This window comes from Mustelus asterias, chromosome 13, assembly GCF_964213995.1.
Source record: "Mustelus asterias chromosome 13, sMusAst1.hap1.1, whole genome shotgun sequence".
Classification (NCBI taxonomy): domain Eukaryota; kingdom Metazoa; phylum Chordata; class Chondrichthyes; order Carcharhiniformes; family Triakidae; genus Mustelus; species Mustelus asterias.
In genome coordinates, this window is record NC_135813.1 from 8908717 (window position 1) to 8926894 (window position 18178).

Consider the following 18178-nt stretch of genomic DNA (forward strand, 5'->3'; position numbering starts at 1 on the left):
AAATCACGCTGAAGAAATAAATAATCTTCCTCATTTCCTTCTTTCGGTCGAAAGTAAAATCAGGTGGGGGGTTAAAACCAACTTTGCGCAAAATCGTGGTTTCCCACTGGGCAGATAAGATATCATTGTCTTTATAACAGGCCAGAGTTCACCTCTCAACTTGGGACTGAGCACTCGTTTACAAACCTTCGGCCAGATGGGATTTCTCTGACTCCCAGCCAGGAGTCATCCACGGGTGGTGGTAAAGGGGTGCTGCTTGTGGTGGTGTTAATGTCACCAATGATATTTAAGGCTTCCTTCAGGGCGTGGTACATCCTCAGCATGTCGTCACGACGCTGTGCCTGCTCGGGCGACTCTTCCATCAGGATGTTCTGGTCCGCACACGAGTAGAGTTGGGCCAGTAGCTCGGACTGAATGAAGTCTTTTGTCTGTTGCGGGTAGCGAAGAGAAAAGGATTGGCGTTATTCCTGAACAGAGCTGTAAACCTTCTACAAATAGCACTTAAATGTACCCAGCTGCGACGCAAATGGGTTGAAGTTCTCGGGCCGAAGGCCTGCCTCACCCCAGGGGAAAAATCCAAACTTCTAGGCTGCTCACCTGAGCACCAATAGATCAGTCTCCAAGCCAGTCCAAAGCACTCACTCCTGCTAATAGCAATTAGCCAGCACAGGCTATTCTATCACCTTGTGTGTGCCCCCAGTAGAGATCAGGTGACCAGCAGCAATCCAAGATGGCAGGTCCTCAGAAACAAAATTGGGTTGGCTTGTGAGGAGAGACTGAGTAGACTGGGGCTATACTCATTGGAATTCAGAAGAATGAGGGGAGATCTTATAGAAACATATAAGATTATGAAGGGAATAGATAAGGTAGAAGCAGGGAAGTTGTTTCCACTGGTGGGTGAAACTAGAACTAGGGGGCTTGGCCTCAAAATAAGGGGGAGCAGATTTAGGACTGAGTTGAGGAGGAACTTCTTTACACAAAGGGTTGCGAATCTGTTCTACACGGAGTGTAGCTGGTGGCAAAAACCAGCTGCTCCTACTGTTAGTTCCCCTTCAGAATATAAGTGGCACGGTGGCACAGTGGTTAGCACTGCTGCCTCACAGCACCAGGGACCCGGGTTCAATTCCGGCCTTGGGTCGCTGTCAGTGTTAGCATGGCCAATCCATCTACCTGCAAGTCTTTGGAGTGTGGGAGGAAACCGGAGCACCCGGAGGAAACCCACGCAGACATGGGGAGAGTTTGCACATTCTCCCCGTGTCTGCATGGGTTTCCTCCGGGTGCTCCAGTTTCCTCCCACACTCCAAAGATTTGCAGGTAGATGGATTGGCCATGCTAAATTGCCCCTTTGTGTCCAAAAGGTGTGTAGGTTGGAGGGATTTGTAGGGGTTACGGTTTAGGGCCTGGGTGGGATTGATGTTGGTGCAGACTCGATGGGCCGAATGGCCTCCTTCTGCACTGTAGGGATTCTATGGGATGCTTTGAAATAAATAAAGTGACCCAGAACCTAAGGCTGCATCGTACAGGGCACTGGATTTCTCTCCCCATGGCGAAAAGCTCAGCGGTTGGATGGGGGTTCGGTATCTGCTGAGGGGAACACCAGCTGCCCGCAGGCATTTGAAGGCCAGTCGATTGCCGCCATTCTGGATGAGGAAGGCCATTCGGAGTCCGGCATCTCTCCAGCATTTCCAAACAATGTGGTGCGGTGTTGGATCAGGCTTTGGGTAAGCATTTGGGGTGTCCAACTAGCAGGAGCTGGACACAGGAGGATGAGGCGGGTTGGGGGGGTGGGGTGGGGGGGGGGGGGGGGGGGAAGGGGGGGTGGGCTGGAGTCTGTGAGGTCATAGGTGAGGTCATTCTGAGGGGGGGGGTGGGGTTGGTAAACCTGACTGGGGGCCTCTGGTGGGTCTAGGGGTCAGTTCAGGAGGGACACTCACCACTCTGTCCACCACCAATCCACACAGGAAAATCTGCCAGGCCATAGGCATTTGGCGTGGGTCCTTCCCGCTGCTGGTTAAATCCCAGTAGCGAGGGATGAGGCCATTAACTGAGAATGAATTGCCCACTTAAGAGCCTCAATTGGCCCACTGGGGGGGCAAGTTGCTTGATATCACCAACCCACTGCCAAAATCGAGGTGCGGGCAGGGCCAGGTGGGTAGGCCCAGGCAGGCCACCTACTGGATTTTACATGCACCCCTCTATCTTCACTCTATCTACCCCCTACCCTGCTGAGAAGGGTAGCAGGTAGATAGAGTAAGATCCAGCCCTGGATAGTTACTTGGTAATAAGAAGGCCTTGCATTTACATAGCAACTTTCATGACCGCCAGACATCCCAACTCGCTTTACGAGCCTCTGGCAGCTCCTGCGATAGCACCTGCCAAGCCTGCAACCTCTGCTGACTAGAAGGACAAGAGCAGCAGGAACATGGTAACACCAGCACCTCGAAGCTCCCCTCCAAGTTGCACACCACCCCGGCTCAGAGATATACCCCCCATATTGTCCCAAGAGCAAGCTTCATCAACAAAGACATGAATGAAAGTTTCACCGAATGAACCTGAAGTTAGTAAATGATTTCTTTCACCAATAGTTAGTGGTTAGCATGGCTGCCTCACAGCGCCAGGGACTCGGGTTTGATTCCCGGCTTGGGTCACTGTCTATGCGGAGTCTGCCTGTTCTCCCCATGGGTTTCCTCTGGGTGCTCCGGTTTCCTCCCACAGTCTAAAGATGTGCGGGTTAGGTTGATTGGCCATGCTAAATTGACCCTTAGTGTTCTAAAATGTGTTGGTTGGAGGGATTAGCAAGGTAAACAGGGAAAGGGCTGAGGTGGGATTGTTGTTGGTGCAGACTCGATGGGCCAAATGGCCTCCTTCTGCACTGTAGGAATTCTATGGATTGTATAGAGTCATAGAGGTTTACAGCATGGAATCAGGCCCTTCGGCCCAACTTGTCCATGCCACCCATTTTTTTTAAACCCCTAAGCTAATCCCAATTGCCCACATTTGGCCCATATCCCTCTATACCCATCATACCCATGTAACTGTCTAAATGCTTTTTAAAGACAAAATTGTACCCACCTCTACTCCTACCTCTGGCAGCTTGTTCCGGACACTCACCACTCTTTGTGTGAAAAGATTACCCCTCTGGACACTTTTGTACCTCTCCCCTTAAACCTATGCCCTCTAGTTTTAGACTCCCCTACCTTTGGGAAAAGATATTGACTATCTAGCTGACCTGTGCCCCTCATTATTTTATAGACCTCTATAAGGTCACCCCTCAGCCTCCTACGCTCCAGAGAAAAAAGATTGTATGCCAATACTGGGCCCTCATTGTACAGAAAGAATACATTGTCATAGATAGGATGTGGGAGACTGGTCCCAGTACTCACATTGATAATCATCAGATGCATGATTGTCTTGGGCATGAGATCCCGGATGGTTTTATTGACGATTCCCATGTACGAGTCCACGAGGTTGCGGATAGTTTCCACCTGTCTCTCCAGCTGAGGGTCCATTGAGTGCATAAAGTTATCGCCGGAGCCATTCTCTTCATTCTCACTTTGCTGTTCGTTGTGAAATAAAAGGGAAACATCGGATTATAGCCAGAAAATCTTTGAACGAGACGCGTGATTACACAAAGGCCTCGAGAGGCGGGTTCCGCAAACCTCCCTCCTCCCCAGTTCAAGACATTGGGCCCACCCAAACACACAAAAAATAAGCAAATCTCCACAACCGGCAAATTTACTTTTCCAGACATGTGGTGCCGTTCAGATTCCAGCATCAAAGTTCATTTGAAAAGCAGCTTTATGCTTTGGGGTTGCTCCAAGACTTTTTGGAAAGCACGGAATTCCAAACTCAGCTCAGAGGGAAATCACCTTCGGGTGTTCACACAGCCCCAGGAATCCCCACCGAAAATATTCACTGGGATCCCGCCCTGGGAAAACATGCTTCCAGTAGCACACATGTGCTCTCCCGCACCCTAACCAAAGCCGTTCCTCCTCTTCCCACCACTGTGCCAACAGCTGGAAGCCATGATGCAATGCTTCTATTATTGCCCATTCCTAGTTGCTTTCTGCCGGTTATACAACAGGTAACCTGTGCCAATACAATCATATAGTACAGAAGAGGCCATTCGGCCCATTGTGTCTGCACCAACTCTCTGACAGAGTATCTTACCCAGGTCCTCTTCCCCGCCCTATCCCCGTAACATTTCTCATGGCTAATCCCCTAACCTACACATCTTGGGACTCTAAAGGGCAATTTAGCACGGCCAATCCACCTAACTTTTTTAAAATTCATTCATGGGACATGGGCGTCACTGGCTGGCCAGCATTTATTGCCCATCCCTAGTTGCCTGAGGGCAGTTGAGATTCAACCACATTGCTGTGGCTCTGAAGACACATGTAGGCCAGACCAGGTAAGGATGGCAGATTTCCTTCCCTAAAGGACATTAGTGAATCTCATCTTCTCTCCCAAAATATTCACCCACCTGAGGTAAAGTTCTACGTAACTCGTTCCCAATACTTAACTCCAGAAATTTTCATCCACCTTCAACTAGACCGTAAGACCATAAGACATAGGAGCAGAATTAGGCCACTCGGCCCATCGAGTCTGCTCTGCCATTCAATCATGGCTAATATTTTTCTCATCCCCATTCTGCCACTCTTCTGCCCGGCTGATCCCCTCCTGAGGCAACATCTTTCCTTCTCTATTCTACTCAGGAACTATTGTGTCCCGCAGAGTGTTTCATTAAAGCATACAACACCCCCAGAGAGCCTGGTAGGGTAGGTGCTGATAGGCTGGCATGTCCCTGGGCTGGTGAATCTAGATGTGGAGATGCCGGCGTTGGACTGGGGTAAGCACAGTAAGAAGTCTCACAACACCAGGTTAAAAGTCCAACAGGTTTATTTGGTAGCACGAGCTTTCGGAGCACTGCTCCCTCATCAGGAGCAGTGCTCCGAAAGCTTGTGGCTTGTGCTACCAAATAAACCTGTTGGGCTTTAACCTGGTGTTGTGAGACCTCTTACTGGTGAATCTAGATCCAGAGGTTGTAGTCTCAGGATAAGGGGTCGGCCATTTTGTACTCAGCCAAGGAGGAAGTTCTTCACTCCAGTTCTTCACTGGAATTCTCTGACCCACTGGGCTGAGGGTGCTCAGTCGTCGAGTCTAATCAAAACCGGGATTGATACTTTTGGACACTGAAAGAATCAGGGATATGGGAGTGGGAGCAGGAAGGCAGCAGAGTTGAGGTAGATGATCACCCACGATCGTATTGAATGGCAAAGTCAGCTCGAAGGTCCGAATGATCCTATTTCTTGATTATCGCTGTCTGAATGCCACCCCTATTAGCCACCATCCCGACCCCAACCAGATATCCCTCCAGCTTCTCCTTACAAGTATTAATAAACTCAGCCTCAAATTTTGTTACCTTTCTTTCATATCTATTTCCTCTACTTCCTAATCTGCGTTCGTAATGTCAAACGATGCTCCCAAATCCAGAACTGTGTCTTAATCGAGGAGCAAGCTTCTATCGACAAAACATCTGCCCTCCCAGACCAGGGCGTCAATTTGTTTTTGGCTGTGAGAATAGGATGGAGTTTCTACTGGGTGGCATAGTGGTTGGCACTGTTGCCTCACAGCGCCATGGACCCAGGTTTGATTCAGGCCTTGAGTGACTGCCTGTGTGGAGTTTGCACCTTCTCCCTGTGGGTTTCCTCCCACACTCCAAAGATGTGCTGGCTGGGTGGATTGGCCGTGCTAAATTGCCCCTTAGTGTCTCAAGATGTGTAAGTCAGGGGGATTAGCAGGGTAAATACATGGGGCTATGAGGATAGGGTCTGGGTGGTATTGTTGTTGGTGCAGGCTTGATGGGCTGAATGGCCTCCTTCTGCATTGTAACGATTCTATGATTCTATAACCAACTGCACATATGCATTCAGAAATGCCTGGAGGGATGCATTCATTCAGTTTTATCAGCGCACTAGAACTCTAAGGCCGGCCCCAGATGACGAATAGTGTCACTTTTACAGAGGCCAAATAATGCTCGATGCTGGAGTCTGAATGAAAAAACCCAGGAAATGCTGGAAATTCTCACTGGCAGAATCTGTGGAGAGAAACAGAGTTAACAATTCGTGTCGATCACCTTGATGATGGGCTGAATGGCCTCCTCCTGCATTGTAGGGATTCTATGATTATGACTGAAAGATGCGAGTTCAGATGAAAGGTCACCGACCTAAAACATGAACTCTGGCTGGGATTTTCCAGTCCCGTGGTGAAAATGGGCCTTTGGCTTGTCCGTCAAAATTTCCGTCCGACGATTTTCACCATGAGCGGGACTGGAAAATTCCAGCCTCTGCTTGTCTCCTTCCAGATACTGCCAGACCCGCTGAGCATTTCCAGCATTTTCTGTGTTTGTTAAGGTCACTTTCAGGCTTGCCGACCCGAGCTCGCCGCATTCCTGAAGGTATCAGGAAACGAGCGTGCCACCCGGGTCTGCACCTCGGAAGAGACTGAGGTTGCCAACCCTCGAGGGTTGCCCTGGAATCTCTAACAATTAAAGATTGATCTCCTGGCCACTGCTCCCAGCGTCTCTGGAGAAAAATCACTACCTACCACCATTGATCATCCTTCGTCATGGTGTCCTGCCTTCCTCAGCCAATCGGAAAGCAAACAGACTCCTCATTATCCCAATTGGACGATTCTTGACTCTCAGTCAAACAGCCCTCCCCCCCACTCCCATCTCCAACATCTGTATTAATGAGCAAAAGTGTTCAAAGTAAATGACTAAAACGGCCCATTTTCTAATATCCGCCATGACTTTTCTTCAGAGGGAGCAACGAGGCGACCAAGAGATCAATCTTTAATTATTGGTGACCCCAGGGCAACTCTTGAAGTATGGCAGCCCCTCAAACCTTTTGAGATGCAGATTCAGGTGAATAGAGTTCTCAGAGAGTGACTGCTCCAGTGTGCGCTTCAGAGATAAACGGAGACAAACGCACATTGGTTGAACACCCTCCCACCACGTCACTTCTGAGACTGTTTCTGGCTTTGTCTTTGGTCACCGTCCAGCACTCTCTGCTGGAATGTTCACCAGATTTGGACGCAGGGTTCTACCGTGGGGGTGAACTCTATCAACATTCCTTGTCGCTGGTTACAGGCAAAGCTAAGGCCGACTTGAGTGAGGTACCGGGAGGTTGCCCCTGTATCCTCACAGGCCTTCCAACTCCAGGAAGGGTAGGGAGGAACCATTTGGCTGCAAAATACAGTGGTCACTCCAGAGAATAGTCCGTTTCCGGTGTACACAATACCAGTGTTGTCCAATAGTCACTCGCCAGATGTGGCAGATTGGGAACTCACATGTGTCTGCTTGCATTTCTGTTCCATAAATAAAGATTGAAGTGATAGAATCACAGAATCCCTACAGTGCAGAAGGCAGCCATTCGGCCCATCGAGTCTGCACTGACCAGAAACCCACCCAGGCCCTATCCCCATAACCCCATGTATTTACCCCAGCCAGTCCCCCTGACACTAAGGGGCAATTTAGCATGGCCAATCCACCTAACCCGCACATCTTTGAAGTGTGGGAGGAAACCGGAGCACCCGGAGGAAACCCACGCAGACACGGGGAGAATGTGCAAACTCCGCACAGACAGTGACCCGAGCCGGGGATTGAACCCGGGTACCTGGCGCTGTGAGGCAGCAGCGCTAACCACTGTGCCACCGCGCCGCCCAGCCTGCCAACACAGCAACTGGGTATGTGACCTCAATCATCATATTTGTGTGACCTATGAATGTTAACTTTAACCTTCTTACGTGTCTTTTTAAATTCATTTTACAGGATGTGAGCGTCGCTGGCTGGGTCAGCATTTATTGCCCCTGAGTATTCCAAGGTGAATAAGTCAGGAGGATTAGCAGGTTAAAGACATGGGGTTATGAGGATAGGGCCTGGGTGGGATTGTTGTCAGTGCAGGCTCGATGGGCTGAAAGGCCTCTTTCTGCACTGTGGCACAGTGGGGGCAGCACAGTGGTTAGCACTGCTGCCTCAAAGCGCCAGGGACCCGGGTTCAATTTCCAGCTTGGGTCACTGTCTGTGTGGAGTTTGCACGTTCTCCCCATGTTTGCTTGAGTTTCCTCCGGGTGCTCCGGTTTCCTCCCACAGTGCAAAGATGTGCGGGTTAGGTGGATTGGCCATGCTAAATTGCCCCTTAGTGTCAGGGAGACAAGCTAGGGTAAAAGCATGGGGTTATGGGGATAGGGTCTGGGTGGGATTGTGGTCGGTGCAGACTCGATGGGCCAAATGGCCGCTTTCTGCACTGTAGGCATTCTATGATTACTTCATGTTAGTGGGATGGGTGGGTTTTTTCAAGTAAATATACACTTGCAAAGTACATAAGCCTGTATTGTAAGTGGGGCATTTTGATTTTTACAGTATTGGTAGCTAAAACAATCTCGCCATAGCCACCGATGTGATGTGCCGGCAATTTCTATTGGACAACACTGCTCAACATCAATGATACACAGTCAAAAAACACATCTAGAAATATCACATACATAAGTACTGAACATGCAGTGAATCGGAGGCTGGGATGACTTCAGACAGACAGATACCAATTGGGTGCCAAAAACAGTGCCAAAAAAAGTAGAATAGGAATGGTTCAAAGTCATGCTCATCTAATTTAGACATGCAAGAACTGGGATTCAAATGTTTGGGGGGCGGGGGGGGGAGAGGAAGAGAACCCCAACCAGAAGAAACTCTCAAACTGGAAGGAAAGAGGAAAACTCCAGTTCCATGTCAGAGGAAAGAGGTGCTTCTGGAGACAGATGAACCTTACTTACATTTTCTTTATCCTGGGTCAAAGGTGATGCAAATTAAACCAATATAGGGAGGAAGAAAATGCATTTAGTGAATTAGTCACTTCATTAGCAACTAGGGGCAAGAAATAAAAAGCATAAGGTCAACACGCAGCATTGTTAGAGGCACCGCAGTGCACCTCAGCAAATGAAACAAAGCCAGAAGAATGGGCGACACATAAATTCAGACACAAACTCTTTGGAAAGGACGGTAGCCAACTCTGCGAGGGCCTTCTTGTTGTATTTCTGTTGATGGCCCACAACATTTTCTCCCTTAAAGCTGTCTCCCCTCCTTTCCTGATGTCGCTCAATGACCGCCGCCCCCCCCCCCATCCCGCACCCTCCCCCAGCCCCCCCCCCCCACCACTCATCTGAGGCTACCTGACTATAAAGGGCATGGCCATGGCGTGCCATGCTGACCTCCCCTGGTGTCAACACGGTCGCAGCTTTCAGCAGGGCGCCAATGAGGAAGAACCTTGGGAGATTTCCCCCTTCCCAGCCCATCTCTTGGCTGAGATCATCGAGCTCGACAAACACCTGGGAAGCTGGGATTGGGGTGGGGTGGGTCAGACTTGGGGTCTTCCTGGTTCATGTACGTTTCAAAACTGTTTGTGAACCCAAACAGCTGATGACGTAATCGGGAGAGATGAGTGTGCAGGTCGGGATAAGTTAAAATGACAATGCTCAGTTGTTACCATGAGATCCTCCCTCGTTGTCTCACCATCAGAGCCCCCTTCCACTGCTATCACCCATTATTCACCAGCTTAATAAAAACTGCAATGGAGAGAAAGAAGGAAATTGAAGAAATTGAAGGGTGTAAATTGAGAGAGGTGGATACTCAGCGAGACCTTGGTGTCCTCGTGCATCAGTCGCTGAAAGTAAGTGTGCAGGTACTGCAGGGAGTAAAGAAAGCAAATGGTATGTTGGCCTTTATAGGGAGAGGATTTGAGTATAGGAATAGGGATGTTTTACTGCAATTGCATAGGGCATTGGTAAGGCCACACCTGGAGTATTGTGTGCAGTTTTGGTCTCCTTATCTGGGAAAGGATGTCCTTGCTATAGAGGGAGTACAGCGAAGGTTTACCAGGCTGATCCCAAGGATGGCAGGTCTGTCATATGAGGAGAGACTAAGGCGGTTAGGAGTTTAGAAGAGCGAGAGGGGATCTCATAGAAACTTGCAAAATTCTAACAGGGTTAGACAGGGTAGATTCAGCAAGAATGTTCTCAATGGTGGGGAAGTCCAGAACTAGGGGTCATAGTTTGAGGATAAGGAGTAAACCTTTTAGAACTGAGGTGAGGAGAAATTTCTTCACCCAGAGAGTGGTGAATGTGTGGAATTCACTACCACAGAAAGTAGTTGAGGCCAAAATATTGTCTGATTTCAAGAAGAAATTAGATATAGCTCTTGGGGCTAAAGGGATCAAAGGATATGGGGGGTGGGGGGGGAAGGGGAGAATCAGGATACTGAATTCGCTAATCAGCCATGATCAAAATGAATGGCGGTGCAGGCTCGGAGGGCCAAATGGCCTCTTTCTGCTTCTATTTTCTACGTTTCTATGACCTAGTGTGGTTTAACTGCTATAAGACAGGGACATTCTTCCTTTAAATAAAACAACATCTAACTCATGGCAAAGAAGCTGAAGAAAGCCCATTTTCACCATAGGGTATCAGCTGATTGTGAATGAGTTACTTGTTGTGACAATGCTTTGTATTCATGGGCGGCACAGTGGTTAGCACTGCTGCCTCACAGCGCCAGGGACCAGGGTTCAATTCCCGGTTTGGGGTCCACTGTCTGTGTGGAGTTTGCACATTCGCCCCGTGTCTGCGTGGGTTTCCTCCGGGTGCTCCGGTTTCCTCCCACACTTCAAAGATGTGCGGGTTAGGTGGACTGGCCATACTAAATTGCCCCTTAGTGTCAGGGGGACGAGCTAGGGTAAATGCGTGGGGTTATGGGGATAGGGCCTGGGTGGGATTGTGGTCGGTGCAGACCCGATGGGCTGAATGGCCTCCTCCTGCACTGCAGGATTCTATGATTCATTGAGGGGGAGTTGACATAGGTGGGTGGAGACAAGAAATCGAGCAATCTTTCACTTTTGAGGGTTGAGGCCCAGGCCAGGTCATCACTAAACAACTGTTCCTCACTCAGCATCTCCCATTGCTGAGGAAAGCACATTGAGCTGAAACTTTAACTGTTTCTCTCTCTCTCTCTCCACAGATGCTGCCTGATCCGCTGAGTCTTTCCAGCATTTTCTGGTTTTATTTTGAATCTCCAGCATCTGCAGTATTTGGCTTTGGGTGCAGCAGATTGTTGGATTCAGAGCGACCATCCCCATGCACAAAATCTACCCCCTCCCTGCCCCTCTCCCAGCCCTTTCGCCAAGCACACCAGTATGGCACCTCAGCCGTAATTTTCCAGTGGGATTCTCCAGTCCCGCTGCAGTAAACGCGGATTGGGCTGAGCGCCAAATTCGCTGTCCTCGCTGGCAGCGGCAGCGGGGCGTGAACTGCCAGAATATTCCGTCCCTCATCTTTCCTGTTGTCAGCGAGCAGCTGTTAAGGAGAATGGGCTTATACTCAACGGGATTTGCCAAGTAAAAAAGTTGATCTCAGTGAAACACGGAAGATTCTGAGAGAGTTCGACAATGTAGATACTGAGAAGCTCTTTCCCCTGGGTGGGGAGGAAGGAGGGGGCGGTGTTGCTAAAACACAGGACCACAGTCTTAGGAAAGAGGTCGGCCATTGAGGACTGAGGTGAGGAAAATCTTCTTCACTCAGAGGGTTGTGAATCTTTCCATATCACAGCCTCCAAAGAGTTCAGTTGATGAGTATTATCAAGACGGAGATTGTATGGTCTACTAGATTTACTAGGATGCTACTGGGACTTGATGGTTGGAGTTATAAGGAGAGGCTGGATAGACTGGGACTCTTATCCCTGGAGTGTAGGAGGCTGAGGGGTGATCTTAAAGAGGTCTATAAAATAATGAGGGGCACAGATCAGCTTGATAGTCAACATCTTTTCCCAAAGGTACGAGAATCTAAAACTAGAGTGCATAGATTTAAGGTGAGAGAGGAGAGGTACAAAAGGGTCCAGAGGGGCAACTGTTTCACACAGAGGGTGGTGAGTGTCTGGAACAAGCTGCCAGAGGTAGTAATAGAGGCAAGTAAAAGCATTCAGACTGTTACATGGGTAAGATAGGTATAGAGGGATATGGGCCAAATGCGGGCAATTGGGACTAGCTTAGTGTTTAAAAATAAAGGGCAGCATGGACTAGTTGGGCCGAAGAGCCTGTTTCCATGCTGTAAACCTCTATGACTTTATGACTCTACTCCTAAAATGAGAGGTGACCTTATTGAGACAGATCGGATTCTCAGGGGGCTTGACAGGGTAGATGCTGAGAGGTTGTTTCCCCTTGCGGGAGAGTCAAGGACCAGAGGGCAAAGTCTCAGAGTAAGGGGGTCGCCCACTTAAGACAGAGATGAGGAGGAATTTCTTCTCTCAGAGGGTAATGACTCTGTGGAATTCTTTACCGCAGAGGCCTGCAGAGGCTGCGTCATTGACTATTTTAAAGGCTGAGGTAGATTTTTAATCAGTAAGGGACTCGAGAGTTATGGGGATAAGGCGGGAAAGTGCAGTTTAGGATTATCGCATCGGATTAGTCATGGGGCTGAATTTTCCCGTTCTGCTCGCCACGGGAATCAGAGCGGGAGAGGGGCGGACCATGGAAAGGTCCGTTGACCTCTGGCGGGATTTCTCGGTTTCAGGGCGAGCGCAGCCGAAAAACTCTGCCCATGATCTCATTGATTGGCGGAGCAGACTCGATGGGCCGAATGGCCTACTTCTGTTCCTACGTCTTACGTTGTGTGTGAGGAGAGTAAGAAAGAGAGAGAGAAAAGGACAGAGAGAGTTCCTGGCCGCACTTGCCCCAAAACTGGAAAATCCCGCCCAAGGTCTATGAACCTTTGCATGGCCCTGTTTCCAGCCCCCCCCCCCCCCCCCCCCCCCTCCCACAACCCCCCGCTACGCTTCTATTCTATCTCTGTCTTAAATACACTCAATGACCTGGCCTCCACAGCCGTCTGTGGCAATGAATTCCACAGATTCACCACCCTGTGGCTAAAGAAATTCCTCCTCATCTCGGTTCTCAAGGGTCACCCCTTTATTCTGAGGCTGTGCTCTCGGATCCTGGTCTCTAACATTCAAGGATATGGGGCAAGTGTTGGAAAGTGCGATTAATGTGACTTTAGTGATAGTTATTCTCAGTGCGTGAGTGTGTGTGTGTGAATGTGTGTGTGTGTGTGTGTGTTTGCATATGTGTGTGAGTGAGTGTGTGAGTGAGTGTATGTGTGTGTATGTGTGAGTGTGTATGCGTGTGAATGTAAGCGTGTGTGAGTGCATGTGTGTTTGTGTGTGTGCGTGTGTATGTGTGTGTGCGTGTGTATGTGTGAGTGCGTGTGTATGTGTGTGTGCGTGTGTATGTGTGAGTGCGTGTGTATGTGTGTGTGCGTGTGTATGTGTGTGTGTATGTGTGAGTGCGTGTGTATGTGTGTGTGCGTGTATATGTGAGTGCGTGTATATGTGTGTGTGCGTGTGTATATGTGTGTGTGAGTGTGTGTGTGCGTGTGTATGTGTGTGTGCGTGTATATATGTGTGTGTGTGCGCGTGTATGCGTGTGTATGTGTGCTGCTTCTTTATCTCCATTTAAAACTAACACAAGAGGAAGGTTGGCTGTTTTGCTGGTTGTTTGTGGGCTGTCTTTGTGCTTTAATGCAGTGGTGATGTGGACAGGACTGCGGTCTACCAGATGTAAGCGCTGAATCTCATGGAAAGAATGACAGAGTTTCCTATTGTGCAGGGAGACCCAGGTTGAAACATTCAACGGGGATGCAGCCAGATTTTAATCAGCCACATCATTTACCACGTGAAATAGGGAGGGCCACGGGGGTGGGGAGAGGGGGGGGCGGGGGAGATACTGATTTACAAATATTTGCACATAAATTCCTGGGCAGAGTGTGTGCTTGTCTGACTAAAGCTAAATAATTTCCCTGTTGAGTGTGGTCCTGCCTTCACTCCAGACGCTTTGACAGCAGTTCCAAGTATGAGGGTTTTGGAAAGATCACTCACAAGTCAGGAGCCCAAACAGGCTGAGTGCCTCATTCCAACCCACCGACAAATATCTCGCCGGTTGATAAACAAACAGAAAGTGATTCCGAGCTAAAAGTCAAATGGCCTGGAAAACATCAACTTTACAGCCCCCCCCCGCGACCCCCCGACAACTCTCCATTCAGATTGTCTCCATCCATTAAAGAAAAGAGAGATTTACATTTATATAGCGCCTTTCACGACGTGAAAAATACTGCACCAGCTGTCAAGGGCTTCGAGATGTCCTGGAGTGTGGAGTGTGGTCACTCTTGTAATTTGAGAAACATGACAGTCAATTTGTGCACAGCAAGTTCCCACAATCAGAGAATCACAGAAACCTACAGTGCGGAAGGAGGCCATTCGGCCCATCGAGTCTGTACCGACCACAATCCCACCCAGGTTCTATCCCCATAACCCCATGCATTTACCCTAGCTAGTCCCCCTGACACTAAGGAGCAATTTAGCATGGCCAATCCACCTAACCCGCACATCTTTGGATTGTGGGAGGAAACCGGCGCACCCGGAGGAAACCCACGCAGACACGGGGAGAATGTGCAAACTCCACACAGACAGTGACCCAAGGCTGAAATTGAACCCGGGTCCCTGGCGCTGTGAGGCAGCAGTGCTAACCACTGTGCTACCATGCCACCCCAATCAGCAACATATTGAGCAGATGTATTTTTAACGATGTTGGGTGAGGAATGAATGTTAGTCAGGATGTCAGGGATATGGGATGGCATGGTGACACTGCTGCCTCACAGCGCCAGGGAACTGAGTTCAATTCCAGACTCGGGTGACTGTCTGGGTGGAGTTTGCACACTCTCCCCGTGTCTGCGTGGGTTTCCTCCGGGTGCTCCGGTTTCCTCCCACCATCCGAAGGATATGCAGGTTAGGTGGATTGGCCATGCTAAATTGCCCCTTAGTGTCCCAAGATGTGTAGATTAGGGGGAGGGTCAGTAGGGTAAATATGTGGGGTTACGGGGATAGAGCCTGGGGTAGGGTGCTCTGTTGGAGAGTCGGTGCAGACTCGATGGGCTGAATGGCCTCCTTCTGCACTGTAGGGATTCTATAATCCTATGACCTCCCCGTTTCTTTGTCAACGTAATGCCAAAGGGTGTTCCACAACCACCGAGAGGGTTTAAGGATTCATTGGAAAAAGGACACCATTGACAGTGCAGTGCTCCCTCTGTACTGAGCTGCAAAGTTCCAGCTGAGACGCTGTGCTTGTGAGTCAGAGAGGGGAGCACAGGCCACTGAGTGATGGCTGACAGTCTGATTTAGGAGGGATTTCTCTGAGCATTGCGCGGTTGGAGGAATACACTTTCCAGTGCAGGTAAATCCCAAGTCGGTGCCAAGTTAAGACAGAGTGACAGGAAGGAAAACACACAAGGCCTCAAACTACCATTCCCACCCTCCAGTGCACCATGAGAGTTAAGCAAAGGATAAACTAGCAAAGGTTCCCACTCCCTAGTGCAGTCAACTGCCCCTTACTGGTTCTTTTGGGTTAACCAAGCTGGTAGATGTGCGGATGTCAGGCTAATTGGACTCAGCTGTGATGCCCCCCACAGTCAAATAGCCTGCCAATGCAAATGCGCGGAAGAGGCAAACTGGACCACTTGAGTTTGGCACCCGAATCCCACTGTAGTGGAATTAGCTTGGAGATGAGGGGGGCGAGGTGGAGGAGGACCAGAAAATATGCGCAAGTGCTCCGTGACGACTCCCTCGCTCGCTCGCTCCTCCATTCTCCCTCCCAGTGGTGGCTGTTCAAACGCCCACTGCACCAGCCCACATGTCCCAGATAGGGAACTCAGCAGAGCTGCGAAACTGAGTGACCTTTCTTCCCTTTTAACTGGGACAATTCAAAAGCCTTGGCTGTTCCGTTCACAGAGAAAAAAAATCTCCAGCTCAGAGAAACCAGGTAGCATCTTAATTTCCCTTCAAACTCCTAGAAATAAAAGATTTCTCAGGCATTTTGACAATGGGCTATTATTGTGACTTATCCATTGTAAATGTAAAGGTGAACATATATAATATATAAAAAATATATTATATATAAATACTTGTATTTATACACATATCATGTACACACAGGTTAAGTATACACACATCCATTTCAGGACACATACCCCCACTCTTTCTGGATAGACACCAGCCCGTAGGAATGATGCCTTCCAACTGTCCACCTCCTCCTGCGTCTCACAAGCCAACTCCAGCTGCCGGTAATCCTTGTAAACGTTCCTGCAGCAAGAGGAAAGGGAAAGAAAGAGAAAAAGCAGCTACAAACTGGGGGAGACTGGGAAGAGTGCACTAACATATCATTGGGAGTCGGGAGTATTGCAGACTGCGAACACCGAGGGAGTTTCTGGCTGTTACTTTTAATGGCGTTTCGAGTGAGTGGGGTCGGACAGGGAGAGGACGTCTCCCCTTTTTTTCGTGCTCTGCCACTTTTCTTTGGGCTCACGCCCAACCCTTGTTGCTCCCTGTGATGCCTTGCCTTTGTCTTGTGGCTTGTTGCCTTCTTGCCTCCTGGGCCTTTCTCTTCTTATATATTATATACTATTATCCGTGTTAGCCTTTTTCTTGTGTGGGGTGGTGCTTGGGGGATACTGCAGTGTGGCAGAAGAGAAGGAGTAAGTGGGGAGGGGGGGGAGGGGTGTGGGAGAAAGAAAGAATAGAGGAAAACAGGATGATGCTCTGCTTCTGTCATATTTTAGGTGGTTGGGGGGAGCTGGTTGTTGAGGTGGTGTGTGTTAGGAGGAGGGGGCTGTTAGGTTGGGGGTTTACGTGTTTCCAGGGGCTGGGATGGACATCCAAGTGATGTGTGTGTTGGAGAGTTGTTTTTTGGGGGGTTTCTTGGCTGGGGAGGTTTTGGGTCTATTGCAGAGTCAGATTCTGTTTTTCCGGGGGTGAGTGAGTGAGTCAGGATGTCCTGGCACAAAAGGTCAGGAACGTTCAGGGAAGGTGATGGCAAAAGGAAAGGCAGGCTCTGGTACGAACAAAGCTACCAAGGCCTCACTTCAGATCAACTCAAGGCCACGATAGCCGACAGCTGGGAGTTCCGCCATTGTCTAAATGCTGAGCTGCGTGTGTGAGGAGAATGGATTTCAGGACCCATTACCCCCCATTTCCCCCCACTCCCCATTTCCCCCAGCCTCAAATCTAAAGGAATTTTTGTTAGTAATGAGACGTGATTGGAGCACAAATCCTCACGATGCAGGGTCGGCCAGTGTCGCCAAGTCAATGAATCATAGCTTTAAAAAATTTATTAGTGTCACAAGTAGGCTTACATTAATACTGCAATGAAGTTACTGTGAAAATCCCCTCGTCGCCACACTCCGGCGCCTGTTCGGGTTACACTGAGGGAGAATCCCTACAGTGCCAGAGGTAGCAGTAGAGGCGGCTACAATTTTGTCTTTTAAAAAGCGTTTAGAAAGTTACATGGGTAAGGTGGCTATAGAAGGATATTGGCCAAATGCGGACAATTGGGACTAGCTTAGTGGTTAAAAACTGGGCAAGTTGGGCCGACAGGCCTGTTTCCATCCTGTAAACCTCTATGACTCTATGCAGAAGGAGGCCATTTGGCCCATCGAGTCTGCACCTAATCTCTGACACAGTGTCTTACCCAGTCCCTCACCCTGCCCTATCCCCAAAACCCCATGCATTTACCAAGGGAATCCACCTAACCTACACACCTTGGGACACTAAGGGGCAGATGCTGGAGTAGACAAGTTTTAATTCTGATGTATCTGGCTGTGTTCTTTCAACTGTCACCATTCTGCAGTGGAGATCATTTAAAAGGGCGAGTTTTGAGCCTTGACTGGGAACTAGTGAGTCAGAGACACATTGGAACAAAATTAAAATCAGATTGTGGTCATACACAGATAGGACTGAAGGTGGTCAGGACAGCGAGTGCAGTTCAAATTCTTCAGTCATGTTGCGAAGTAGCTGATATTTCTACATCTGAATTCCCAAGCCAAATATAACACAAAATCTTTTATTGTTTGGTTTTTGGTGTTGAACTGTACGTGGGTGCTGTGGTAACGTGGCATTTTAAGGGGTCTTTATCGGAGGGACGTGTGATCAGGCCGGACCCTATGGGGAGTAGCTGAGCCAATCAGGAGCAAAGACGCAGTGCACCCTGGGTTGAGGAGGTACAGTGGTTAGCACTGCTGCCTCACAGCGGCAGGAACCCTG

General features: G+C 49.2%; 1 protein-coding gene across 1 annotated transcript in view; it reads right to left on the minus strand.

Moving 5' to 3' along the window:
• Nucleotides 1-18178, minus strand: part of dnm1b (dynamin 1b) — a 265941-nt gene that overhangs the window by 25844 nt on the left and 221919 nt on the right. Inside the window, exons 17-20 of the mRNA XM_078227525.1 lie at nt 16111-16222; nt 8830-8841; nt 3384-3557; nt 187-428 (exon numbers count right to left, since the gene is read on the minus strand). Of these exons, the coding sequence (XP_078083651.1) occupies nt 187-428; nt 3384-3557; nt 8830-8841; nt 16111-16222 (540 nt within the window). The remainder of the gene's footprint in view (nt 1-186; nt 429-3383; nt 3558-8829; nt 8842-16110; nt 16223-18178) is intronic.